This window comes from Lissotriton helveticus, chromosome 5_1, assembly GCF_964261635.1.
Source record: "Lissotriton helveticus chromosome 5_1, aLisHel1.1, whole genome shotgun sequence".
Classification (NCBI taxonomy): Eukaryota; Metazoa; Chordata; class Amphibia; order Caudata; family Salamandridae; genus Lissotriton; species Lissotriton helveticus.
Window position 1 is genome coordinate 342,322,466 of NC_136065.1, and position 14,129 is coordinate 342,336,594.

At 41.9% G+C, this 14,129-nt stretch overlaps 1 protein-coding gene across 1 annotated transcript in view; it reads left to right on the plus strand.

Moving 5' to 3' along the window:
* Positions 1–14,129, plus strand: part of GABRD (gamma-aminobutyric acid type A receptor subunit delta) — a 282,381-nt gene that overhangs the window by 252,909 nt on the left and 15,343 nt on the right. Inside the window, exons 6-7 of the mRNA XM_078640922.1 lie at positions 7,122–7,259; positions 8,166–8,321. Coding sequence (XP_078497048.1) covers positions 7,122–7,259; positions 8,166–8,321 — 294 coding nt within the window. The remainder of the gene's footprint in view (positions 1–7,121; positions 7,260–8,165; positions 8,322–14,129) is intronic.

Consider the following 14,129-nt stretch of genomic DNA (forward strand, 5'->3'; position numbering starts at 1 on the left):
TTAGTTAACAATGGGAATGAATAAATCATATGTATGAGGTCTGCTGCCACCAGACCACATTTAGGGCATTTTGTGGGATCGTTACTTGAAATGTTTTGTGACCATTTAGATATTTTTAATGGAGTATGGTAAAGTTGACTAACCGTTCTATAAAGTTGTAGTTTCAGGCTAGAAGAATGGACTACTTTGTTGATATTATCTAAAGCAGCTGAAACGTTCTGGGATGTCACTTTAAATCCCAAATCAGCAGTCCATTTTGACGCCAATCTAGGGCAATCAATCGTCCAATTTGTTTTGGCCGAGATATTTGTATCCCAGACTAATTAGTGATTTCTTTTTTGTAGAATAAAAGCAACTCCAAATACCTGAGCTATTTATTTGTTTCAAATTCATCTTGCGTATCAGATAGTCCTTAATTTGAAAGTATTTGTATATCATTACTTCGGGCAAATTGTACAAAATTTGCAATGTTGCAAATTGTAGAAAACCATCTAAACCATATAGGTCTCCTAGCGTTTTAATACCAAACTTGGCCCAGTCCCGCCCAGTTTTATCACTGAAAATATCAGGAAGCCCTGGGTTATCCCAGAGTGATAGCCCAGTATGAAAAAAGGAGGTGTCACATTGGCTCAAGATCAAGTTCCAAATCCGTACTGCATCCCTCGCAGTCTTAAATTTTACACGTTTAAAATAGTTTGGGTCTTGCACTTTTGCCAAGAACTGTTTTGAGTTAGTGCCAAGCATGAATTGATAAAAAAAAGTATTGATCATTAACTATAAACAAACTACGCAGCCGGCCTAAAAAGGATGCAAAAAAATAAGCTTTAATGTCCGGGAATTCCAAACCCCCTCTTTCTAGAGGTAATTTTAGTGTAGACATAGATCTTCTAGCCATCTTATAGCCCCAAATAAAACTGCTGAAGATTCCATCTAATTTTTTAAAGAATAAATTGTTAACCCGAAAAGGAATGGAGCGAAAAAAATATAAATATTTCTGGAAAATGTTCATTTTGATCAGGTTGATTCGACCAAGTAGATTAAGCGGGATCTTGTGCCATTTTTTGAACAGCATGGTCACCTCCTTTAGTAAGGGATCATAGTTTAGCGTGTTTATTTCAGTGATGTTAGAAGAGATTTTTACCCCTAAGTAAACTGCGGATTTACAGAGTCCTAGCACTAAAGAGTTAGCTTAATAATTCATGATAACTTGTGTTTTGTTGATATTTAATTTATAGCCGGAGATAGCTCCAACGTTTTTGGCTTCCTCTGTTATTCCTAGTAGTGCATCCACCACATTAGTGGTGTAAATAGCTAAGTTGTCCGCATATGCCGCATATGCAGTTATTTTAAGGCTTTGTCTTCATGCTGCATCGGTACGATCTTAACTTGAGTTTGCAGGGCGTTGATAAAAGGCTCCATAGAGAGAGCAAAAAGCAGGGGTGATAGCGGACACCCCTGCCGAGTCCCCCTTAAGATCACAAAGGTTGGAGAAAGTGACCCAGCATAGCTAATTTTAGCGTTAGGATCCCTGTATAGAGCCTCTATACTTCTGAGGAACTGCCCTTTAATGCCAAATTGCTTCAGAACCCTCCACAAATAATCCCACCCCACTCGGTCGAATGCCTTTTCTGCGTCTAGAAGTATCATACCTAGTGGGGTGAGATTAGTTGCAGCCACATCAAAGGCTGTAATGGCCATGTTGATATGGGTGGTAGTATCCCTCCCTACCACAAAGCCGTGCTGTTGATCATTTACCAAATATGGCATAAGGGGTGCCATTCGCATTGCTAACAGTTTGGAGTAGGCCTTAGCGTCGGCATTTATCAAAGAAATAGGTCTGTAAGACCCGCAATCCGTAGTTTTTTTTTTTTTTTTTTAAATAACATAATTTTAGCGGTTTTCCAAGAGGCAGAATTTCATCTGCACAAATTTTGTATAATTCTATCGGAAGTGTATCTTCACCTGCCGCCTTGTTAGATGGAAGAGAGGAAACCGCCAGACGCAATTCTGTTAATGTATACTTCTCATCCAGTTGGTCGATGCTTTCGTGGAGTAGTGTGGCTCACTGGTTAGAGGCGGCAGGCCTGAGAGCAGAAGTCAGCCTGGGACCAGGGTTCAATTCCCGACGCGGCAGGGTCGTGGACCTTGGTCAGCGGACTCGATAATTCTCGCTTCGGTGCTTACTCTAATCAGGGGTTCCACTCGGCAACTCTGGGCATTAGCTTGCCTAATCTCCACAACGGCCCCACCAATTCCTGGGATGCCTGGCTCCACCTTGGGGACTCCCAGCAAGGGACCATCCCACAGGGAAAGCCAGGACGGGTTCCCCAGAGTTATACAGCACCGGGACGCCCCGTTGCTGGGGCAGCTGTGCGCTTTACAAGTATACTACATTTACATTTACATTTTCCTGATCTAAATATTCTTTTGACTGTAGTTTCTCGTTTATATAAGATTGGATCTGATCTTCCATGCTCCTACTCTCAGGGGTATATACATTTTCGTAATAAGAAGCAAACTGTCCCATCATTTGTGCAGGTTGAGAGTATAGAATGTCGTTAGGACCCCTTATGGATTTAATTAAGGTCGTTGCCCGATCATCAGCAACTTTGTAGGCCAAAAGCTTCCCTACTCTATCCCCACATTCATATTAGGACAGATTATATTTAAGTATTTTACGACTGTTTTTCTCCCTGAGGGAACTTTTAATAATTGAACGTAATGTCACAAGTTTGTTTTCCAATTGAGCAATGTCTTGACTGCTTAGCCCACCAGCCCTAAGATTATCAGCTAATTGATTTTCAACAAGTAAAATATTAGCAGTTGCCGCCTTAGTTTCTTTCCTACGCAATGCATTTTGTTTAAATACATATTGTTGTGCAAGCCCCCTAATTGAGGCCTTACAAGCATCCCACACTGATAGAAGAGTAGCAGTATTAATGTTGTTTTCGATAAATTCTTTTATATGTTCCTTAAGGGCTGCTACAAAAACTACATCTATTAATAAATATCTTGGGAACGTAAAGGGTCGTAGTTCTAATGGCTTTTGGGCTAAACAAAATGTAAAAAGAATAGGATTGTGATCAGAAGATATTCTTGGGATAATCTCCATGTGTCCTAAATCAATTAGTGCATCTGATGCCCACGCCAGATCTATTCGAGAGCATAGTTTATGGGGGGATGAATAGCAGGTGTACCCTGGTATACCAGGATGGAGATTGCGCCATATATCTTCTACATTGTGTATCCTTGCTAATTCCAGAATTGCGGCCCTGGTTTTACACATGCGTGGAAATATCCCTCTCTTCGTCACATCCTGTTCATAATTTAGCACACAATTAAAGTCCCCCATCAAAATAAGTTCACCCTCCCAAGATAGTAATTCTACATTCAGCCAATCAAAAATGCGTGGTTCGTCCCTATTCGACCCATAGATGGCACAGAAGACATAATTGCAGTTTTCTATCTGCATTTGCACTATTGCCCATCGACCCCCGTTATCTGCAGCAGTTTTAATCACTTCTCCCCGCACTTGTCGCTTCTTAAAAATTGCCACTCCCCGAGTAGGAGCATTTAAAGTAGTGCATACCACCATCTCATATCCCAATTGGGCTAGTAGTTTTTTGTCCTTAAAACAAATATGCGTTTCTGTTAGCATAACCAAATGTGCATCATACATTTTCAATTCCTCATAGACCAAGCTTTTTTTAGTCTTATTATTCAAGCCTGACACATTCCAAGCTAAGCAACTAAAATGTGACATTTTGAGTAAAAATTAAATCATAGTGATCTGTCCCTTTCCTTAAGTTCCTACTCTTTTCTTCTCTGATAACTGCCAAGTTACTCTCACTTAGACTTGTCATGTCTTTTTTTATTTTTTTCCCCTCCACACCGCCCCCCCCTCCCTCTACCGCCCCCTACCCTACCCTGCACCCCACCGTACCATAAGGAAAAGCCCCCCTTACGCACCTGCTGCAGCTGGATGGGCAGCCACCTGTAGGTGCAGCTATCTATAGAGCCCTCACCCGAGAATGTATAAGTCTAAACCCCCCAAGTACAGTATAAATCAATCATCACCTTGTCAGCCACCATTATAGATCAGAAGGTTTATGCGTCTTAACACCTGAAACATTAGTATTTTTTTCTAAAACCACCTCCGCTTCCTTAACCTGATTGAGGTAATACGTATGACCTGCTTTGATGACTTTTAAGCAGGCCGGTTCCTGGAGAAAGACCTGTGCCCCTGCTGTTTTAAATGAGTCAATTAATTGTCATAAATTCCAACGCCTCTCCATTGTGATCTTACATAGATCTGACCTGACAAAAAAGGTTACATCTTCTGTCACTATTGGGGAATTAGGTCTTGCTTTCAGAGAGACCGCCTGCCTAAGTAAAAAGTTCCCAAAAAAGATCAGGAAAGGACGGGGAAATTCACTTCCCTTGTTTCTATTTACTAGCAGCAGTCTATGAACTCTCTGTAATTGAGAGTCCCAGGCCCAATCCTTCCAAGCCCTCTGGAATCCCAAAGAGTCTAAGGTTCTGCCTTCGCTGTCTATTCTCCATGTCCTCGATTTTATATTGCAGAGCATGAATCTCTTCGTCATGATGGGCTGTCTTTTGCTCTGTACCTGCTGACTGTTCTTCTACTTGCACCACCCTCTGCTGTAATTCTTCTACCTCTTGAGTGATACCACTCATTTTGCTATTAACCTAGATAATTTTGCATCTTAGTATTGTCTTCTGTCAACTGTAAAAAATGTTGTTGAGCTTCGTGCTGCTGTTCGGTCAGAGTGTGAAGGATTAGAGCTAGAGAAGGATTCTCAGACTGTGGTAAGCCAGGCAGGATATCCATACTGGATACTGTCTCAGAAGATGATTTTGAAGGGGTATGCGTGCCCATACTAAAGTGGCTATTCTCCTCGGCCATAGAAACTATTGTAGGAGAAGCGGAGTTAGCAATGTGAGTGGGAGCAGTACTATTTGCCCCCTCTCTTCCATCAGTTACTGCCTGTGGTCATCTCCCCTCGTTTGTGGTAGTGTCCAGGGGTCTATCTGCAGATAGTTGGTTGAGGGATTTAGAAGAGATAACGTTGCTACTTGTTTCTTGTGAGGGGAGAAGCAACTCCGTTGGGCTGTTTCCTGATAGCCGTAAAGCCATGGTTTTAACCCCCCTAAACCCCCCGCCCCCCTTGGCCTGAATCCACTTTCGCAGTGGACTTCCGTCTCAGATAGGTTTGCCTCTAGTGTTCGCAAATGATATAGCCGTATAGAAAGTGGAGGGGTTAATGTTCTTCTTATTCTTAGCTTTGCTTTTGGCCTTACCCCTTCCTTTTTTCCGACCAAGCTGCTTCACTGCGTCCAAAGAGGAGTCCGCCCCCCGTCTTCTTCCTTATCGATCAATTCCTCGTCTTCATCATTAGAGCCATCAGCCTTTTCCATATTCCCCAGATGGAGATCGCCGGGGGGCACATTTAATTCATTGGTATCGAGGACCTTTTGCGCAGCATTGACCTGCGTAGGCTTAGCCGGATCCGAGATACTAAGAGCTGCAGCGCCTTTACATTATTCAATTCAGAGCCACTTAAATCTAGCTCTGCATCTACCAGCTCCAAATCCAAATCCGGCTCCTTTTCTTTATCTGCTGCTGAGACCACTAACGCCACTGCTGCCCGTTTATTCCCATCTATAGGGCCTTCATCACTGACAATCATCTCGGTCTGATCAGTTGCTTCTTGACTAAGGGCTTCACCCAGTTCCCGCAGTTCATTCTCTATTGTATCCATATTTAATTGTTCATTTAGATTAGTACCAGTTTTATTGTTTTCAATGTCATTAACTGTAGCAGAAACAGTAGCCGTAGTCGTTTTTGGCTTAATCAAGGCACTTTCGTCGGCAATAGTAAACAAAGGGGGGCGGATGATGTGTTGCTTACCGGATAGAAGTGCAACCTTGTCCTGTCTCCCCGTAGTCTCCAAGTTTTGTACGTTTTGTAAACTCGCTCCTGCTCCTGCCGTTGGGGCTAATGCACTTGCAGGGATCCTAACGCTAAAATTAGCTATGCTGGGTCACTTTCTCCAACCTTTGTGAGCCCTCGAAGATCTAAGACCCTTCTGACTGATGGAAGAGTGGCGCAATTTGGCATGGCTGATATCCTGTTATCTTATTCAGTAGGGTTTTGCTGGGGCCCGTGAAGTGTCTGTCGGGTGATCTTGAGGCCGGGGTTCTACCGGCCTCACCAGGCCAGAACGTCTCTCGGTATTGCCTTGCTCCAACCCTGACCCACGGATGACATGACTCTTGCAGAGCCTATGGATGGAAGATATAAGGACAATGGGCAAAGTTGAGTTTAAAGTTTGATTGTTTTGATGATATATAGGGTTGGGATTCACAACTACTGGGTGGACACGGTCAGCCTGGTGTCTAGAGACTGCAAACAAAAATGTATTGCTGATGTGTTATTTTTCATACAAGCCCAAATGTAATGTGACTATGGTATATTTTGCAGAACATATTAAATATGTGGCCTATCAAGAATTTACTGTGTAAACGACCTGTATGGAAAATTTATAAAATATATTTCAAAAGGAACAAAATGTAGATATGCCAATATTTATGCAAACTTTATCAATTACCATGATATTTAAGTGTATTTTGAACAACAATATTGTTGACGAATAGAAAAATACAACAAACCTAAGATATTTTCACGATTGATACTTTAGCTGTCACTGTATTTTAACAATGATATTTTATTAAAATAATATTTGTTATTCAGGTAACATACGGAATTACATACCTAATATACGATGAAATTAGAAATGTACCTGCTCAACTAAGGATAATTTTCTTAGACTAGTTCACAGAGCAAGGAACAGACACATCAGTTAGGGTTATGAGAATGAAAATCTAGGCAAGTGTTTACTAGGATGGCTGGACAGAGTCAGCCACATGTCAACAAGATACCGACTTAGTCCCCACCCCTAGCAGCATTTCAGGGGCTCTGTCTTGCAGGGGATATCTCAGTTTCCTTGTTGATCAATCTCAATCTGGCACTGTTAGTGGCACAATTGATGATTGTGCATCCCCACTCCTTCTTTACATGTTGAACTTTCCTTTGGCAGATGGCTACTCTGCGGAGGATATAGTCTACCGCTGGTCAGACAACCAACCACAGAGCCACGGATTGGAGAAGCTTCAACTGGCTCAGTTCACAATCACCAATTACAGTTTCACCAGAGAGATGATGAACTTCAAAGCAGGTATGGTAGAAATCTCTATGTTCATGTTTTGTGACCTACCCTACGAAGGTCCTGCTTTTTTGTGTTTTTTTCCCCAAGATCTTCACTAAAGGCATGGGTTGCCATGTATATTCCACTTTTTAAAGTTAGTTAAATCATTGTGTCTCATCCATGACCTACTCCCAAACACTTGCGTCCTTCCTTTCCTAGAACACCCCCCCCAGCAGTTCCACCCATTCACAATGGAATGTATTTAACTTCTGAAAAAGTAGGACCTCATCTACAAGAAAATGATGCAGCGCTGCACCGTAAGCTATTTAGCTGCCCTGTGCTGCGTCATTTTCACTGCACAGGAATGTGTTGTATTAAAATACAATACAAAGTATCCTGATGCTTTCCCCTGTCCTGGTGCACAATTGGCTGCAATGCACCAGCGCATGCACCCTTGCATCATTTTGCAAGGGTGCCTGCACTGCGGGGGATTATGCAGCACGCATAGAAAGAGGAAAAAACGAGGAGAAATAAAAGTATTTCTCCTTTTTGCTCCATTCCTACCCCTCCCCTGGGGAGGCATAGGATTCTGACGCATTCCCAGTTTTACAAAATGTTGTGGATCTGGGAATGCATCATGTTCCATAGATGTTGCATGGAAACAGCTACAGCAACATCCACCAAACGCCCTTTCACGCAGGGTAATCAGTGAAAGGAGCTCATATTTTCAAGGCCATTAAAAATCACGTAGGGCAACTTTATGTGGCCTTGTAAATATGGGCAAGCCCATTGCGCCGCCGTTGCGTAAAAAAAGTGATGCACCAGTGGCGCAATGGGCTTGTAAATAAGTCCCCCCACTTTATCCGTCCCTTCATGGTAATAATCTAGGCACTTCTATTATAACGTTGAGTTCCTAACAAATCTCTCCTTCTCCAGCAGGCCAATTCCCCCGCCTCAGCCTGCACTTCCACCTGAGGAGGAACCGATGGGTGTATATCATACAGTCCTATGTGCCTTCGATCCTGTTGGTCGCCATGTCTTGGGTGTCTTTCTGGATCACCCAATCAGCTGTGCCAGCCAGAGTGTCACTTGGTAAAATAATTATATTTGACAAACCAAGGGGGTAGTGAAGGGAAAATACAGTAATCACAAGCTGTACTTACCTAGACGGGTAAAAGTATATTTTTGGTTAAAGCATAATGGGGGTCTAGATTCCAGAAAGTCATTCTGCAATCAATTAACAATTCTTTCTTTCCAATTAATAGCAAAAATTGTATTTATATATGCCAGTGTCTTCTTTGATACTAGTAATGCAATGTATAGCACTCTCTCTTTGTCTCCCTCTCTCGTTCTCACTTTCTTCCTCTCTTTTCGCTGCTCCTTCTTTATCTTTCTCCACCTCTCACTTTCTTTTCTTTTCTCTCAAACACTCTTACTCTTTTTCTCTACCCCTCTTTCTATTATATATCACCCTCTTTTTCGTGCTGTTTCCTATCTCTCTCATATATATGTATATATATATATATATATATATATATATATATATATATATATATATATATATATATAGTACATTTAGTGTATATGCAGATTTGTGTGTGTGTGCAGAGTGTGATATACTATGTATTATCATTGTTGAGTGTGGGGCGAGGCCATACCTTACGAGAGGCAAAGCGACGGGGTGTGCCTAAGGAAGGACACATAGAAAAATTAAGACCCACTTACTTCAAACTGCTTGTGGAACAGTGCACATGGCTTAAACCCACAGTGTCGTGGCATAATCTCTCTGTGCTGAAGGAGTGAGAGCCCTGAGAAACAGCCGCTAGAAACGCTAAAAGATGTAGGCGGGGCTGGAATGGGGCCTACCATTCAAGGGTCATGAATAGCTCAAATAAAGTAACTGGAGGCTCCTATGATTGGATTTATGAGTGTAAAATTACTGTTAGTGACTTTCCAGCTGTTTGTGCAGATCTCAATCAACCGAGGTGGGGTTCTACCTGTGGGAAAGACTAGGGAATTTAATAAAATGTATTGTTTAAAAATAAATAAATGAATAATAAAAATAAATGTAAAATAAAAGAGTAAAATAATTCTATACAGTTAATAATAATCTTTGACTACTTAAATAAATATGTACAACCTACTATCCCGAAAAATTAACTTTAAATTATAATTAAAGTATTTATTTTAGTATATTACATAATTTTGTCAATATTAACTACAAAAGCCTATACTTATGTGTGTGGAGCTCTCCGTCATCGGTAAAGAGATTTCCATATAGAAAAGATAGGAGTGGCGGAGGTGGAGATCTTCAGGTTTGTGAATTGCATGTTTTAATATGCTAAGTAGTAATACTAGAGCACTACTTTACATATTCCAAAATTCCTTCTGTAAATCAGGCCCATCCTTTACCATGCCCACTGAAAGCTCCTTACATTAATCAACAAGGATGTTCCTAATGTGGCTATTAGTATTTGGGGTATATGGTAGCTGCGGAAAACTATCAAGAGATTCTTTTTTTTTTTACAGAGTTTTATATAGCGCAAACTTGACCCGAATCGGGTATCAGAGCGCTTTACATAGCACCAGTTGCATTACACGAGTACACATTCATTTTTGTTAGGCACAGGAGATTACGTGATTTGCCCAGAATAAAGGATGTTCAGCGTCATTGCTGAGACTCGAACCCAGTTCCCCAGATTTGAGGTCGACCGCCCTAGCCTTTAGGCCAACTCCTCTCCCCTTCTTAATGCTAGTTGATTTAAAATACATACTGCATTAAACCCTCCCTCAAGTGGGTACCTGGAGTTGAAGCATTGGAACTTTATATTCATGAAGCTTGTGAAAAGCTTTGTTAAAGTTGTGACACCTTCCTGAAATATTAAGATATCAGTGTCTTGATAAAATTCCTAATTTAGTCAAATAGTCTTATTCCGGAATTATATTTGGCGACTTAACTCCTATAATGGATCACATGATGAACTAAACAAGTAATGCTTCAAAACAAGTACTAGAGAGGGTTCACAGTACAATGCACAGTTTTCGTCTCCGAAAAACACTGCATGAACGCACTTTGGGGTGAAGCAGCTTTAGTCATACTTAATACTCACAGATGTATTTGCCCTTGATATCATGTGTAATACTAATTGGTAAGCCTTCAATGAAATGTTTGGCAGCGGCCAGTCTCTAGTAGCTATCTTGCTAACTGCTTGGCAGGCAAAATGTTAAGCTTTAATTATTACAACAATACCACAGAATAATACTATACCATGAAAACGCAAGGAGATGATGGACGGAGCACTGAAACTTTTCAGACACTCACCCCTAGTCACAGATCTGGGTTGAATCCATCATCGTTCTTTAGCTCATTTTGTCACCCCAGTTCAGAGCCTGCTATAAGAAAATTAGTCTTGACCCTGTGCCTCATGGGAACAGCCCAGCCCAAACTTCCAAGCCAGGTCTTCCCTGGACCGTAAACAAGCATCCAGGTACCAGTTTCGGGGTAACACCACTCAACATTCAGGCTAGCTTGAATCCAGTGGCAAAGTGAGCAAGGGACCCACGTTTGGGCATACCTTGCCAACCTAGAGTGAACAAAGTAAACACAAGGAGTTGATGGACGGATCGCTGAAACTTTTCAGACACTCACCCCCAGTCACAGATATGGGTTGCCTCCTTCATCGTTGTTTAGCTCACTTCGCCACCCCAGTTCAGACCCAGCTATATGCAAATCAGTCTTGACCCTGTGCCTCATGGGAACAGTCCAGCCCAAACTGCCAAGCCAGGTCTTCCCTGGACCGGAAACAAGCAGCCTGGCACCGTCTCAAAAGGTTTACTTTTTTTTTAAATACTTTTTCAATTTACTGGGAATCATCAGCTGGCACTCTGTTAACTGATACCACTTGGCGGATGCATGATCCAATAGGAAAAACATACTAATAACCAGGGTTCAAACAATTGGCAGTTAGGCTCTGTCTCACACCCACTTTAGGGCCTTGTTTAGGGTTCGATGGTAACTTAAATTCACCAGTTTCAGGAATAAACTTGAAATATGAACTAGAACCTACTGGTTCAGTTTCCTCCATCACATGGATAACATTTTGAATATTTTCAACATTTTGAAGGAAATTCTACCAGTGTATTTTACTCAGTGTTTAGATTTTTCTCCTAATATTGGAGAATTTTCAGTTAGTGTTAAACTCTAAAGCAGGACTTTAAGTGGAGAAACATAAAGAATTGCATTAATGGCAATACAGGTACTTCAAGTCATTGCTGTCCCATTATGAGCCATGACTCAGAGTACTCACTGCGTTGTTGACAGTTATTGAACAAATGAAAGTTCAATTTTGAAACGAAGGGCATGAGTATGAGCTGGGAATGCAAATATCAAGGACAATCCTTTAATGGGATTTAATCCTCCAGAAAGGATAGAATATTGGACTGAATTCTATAAGTGACTTCTTCTCTAATTGTATAATTCCCTCTAAAAATTGGAGATTTTCAATTAACAAACAACCCCTAAATATGGACTGTACATCAGGTTGTTCCAGGGCCAGGGTACAGATAGGCTACATGTGGGCTTTGTACTAGGGCTTAGCTGCTGAGATCTTACTAGCTACATACATTCAGAAGACAGCAACGTCCTGAGCCAGGGATCCTCTTACACTGGTCCTGGGTGACCTGGACAACCTTCATCCTTGGAGGGGATTGATTCTCTAGCTTTCATTGGTACTAATACATTGGCATGCCTTTATCTTTAATGCAGCCATGGAATGGTCTGCTGTACATATCTAGAATATCTGCAGTACAATGACAGTTTGCAGCCAGTCGCTGTTGCCTTTACTCCTATGATTCTCTATGGAAATATGCCCACTTGCCAGGACCCAAATCCTCTCCATCCTACTCTTCACACCGTACCAGGTATTGGTTTGTTCCTCAGCCTATTGTACTAGCTAAGCCATGCTTTAGGCAGACCAATGGAAACCCATGAAGGATTGGGAGGATCTGACTGAAGGGGCTTCTCTAGAAGGAGAAGTTTCCTAACTCCTGCATAGGTTACTTATTGTAACAAAAACCGAAGGATTTAGACCTATTTGACATTTCTTCTAAAAGCTAAACTTTGTGTTGTGTGCTTCCATATGCCACATTGGCATTTAGCCTATGCGCGTGTGAACCAAGTAAAAAGCTGGAATATTAAATTTGTTTTGAATATCTTTAGTGCTCAAATTCTCCCACAATACAAGTTGAACAAGTACATCTTATAGATCACAAAATTACATGCAGAAGCATCTGCTCATTAGTTTTTACTCAGTTTATTCCTTACCTATGTGGACACTACTCTGAGCTAGGGGAGACTGGAAAGAGCTAACTTCTGTAGCCAACTGGGATAATCATTAACATTACCTACCTATGTGTATCTTCAGTTATTCAGCTTTTCTTAAAAAAAAGTCCTCCCCAGTGCTTAATTTGAGCCGGTGGTTTCCGGGGCTTGACACTGGCACTTAATTGTCATCCTCTTATGACAGTCTGCTACATGGTGGTGCTGTCTGTCTAATTTAGAAATAAGCACAACAACTGTTGTATATTAATTCTATATACATAAAAATGGCTAATGCCTGCTGCCCAAGCCATTCTTATATCTTTGGGGGCCTGGAATAGTCTGAATTGTCGCACTTGTGGAAGTGTGATATTTTGTAGTTGTGTTGGTAATGTCATTGGCATCAGTGGCAGGGGCAATGGGTAGTGCAAGTTGCAGTGGGGTTCTGATGAGGGCCCTGGCACTTATTTTTTATATATATATGAAGCACTGGACTCCTCTTGAAATCATATTAACCCCGATTACTGTTGCTGTAACACCGGCTACAAAGCGCTTTGCTTCATCAACTTGTGTCTGGGAATAGCATAACCCAATTGTCCTCATAAGACACTTCTTCCTTGCCCAGAGGAGACTCTTGTGATTTATCTCTGTGAAACTCATCCTGGAGCATGACCAACACCGTCCCAAGCTTTCCTGCTGTGTAACCCCATTTGCAGAATGCCATTCTAATCACTTTTTTAAATAAAAGCATAGGTCCACCATTCACTTTGGCGATCACTCAGGTATTCAGAACGTTCTCCATTTTACCCTTCAAATCTATATTTCTTGACACTGTTGGTATACCCAGGAGTCTGGTTTTGGCTGCCTGCCTGACATTCTGTAGAACATCTTCTTTGCCCCCAAGCTTGATGAAGTGTTCTCACGTGCATCGCTGAATTTCATCTTGATGTTGATGACTGGACGAAACCTGAGAAACATGCTTTCCCCTTTTCCCAAAGTCATGCTTTTGCTGGTCATTTTAGGCTGCAGTGCTTCACTCTTGGAAGCTATTTCACCTTCAGATTTCTTACAGAAAGGTCAAGAGAAGCCTTCAGGGCTTTTCAACTTTAAATTCCTACACATCCCCTCTCTAGGGCTCATACTGTCTACTGAGGTCACCTCTTAGTGAAAGAAATCTCACTTCACTGAGTGTGTTTTGCTTTTTCCAAACAAGCACAGAATCTACTCCGCCATTGCTCTTGTCAGCGGGTTTCCAAAAATCATCATGAGGCACTGCTGTTTCTCGTCTGAAAGAGGAGAGAGCCCCAGCAGCCTCTTCAATGTCAGCGCCCCCCCTCAGTCCTGTAGCACAAGCAGGAAGCCACTACTGACCGTCCCTCTATCTGGTCAGGTGGCTTCTCCACTCCAGTAAGAAGATGAGCAGCTCACCCGGTGTACATGAGGGCCCCTATTACCTGAAGAAAAGATCCTTCCTGTGTCCTGAGCCAGGGCACTCACCTTGACTCGCAGTGAGATTCTGGCAGAGCACAGATCATAGCCCTGCGGCCGCCATCTTGGATTTTAACATGGACACAGAAGGGACC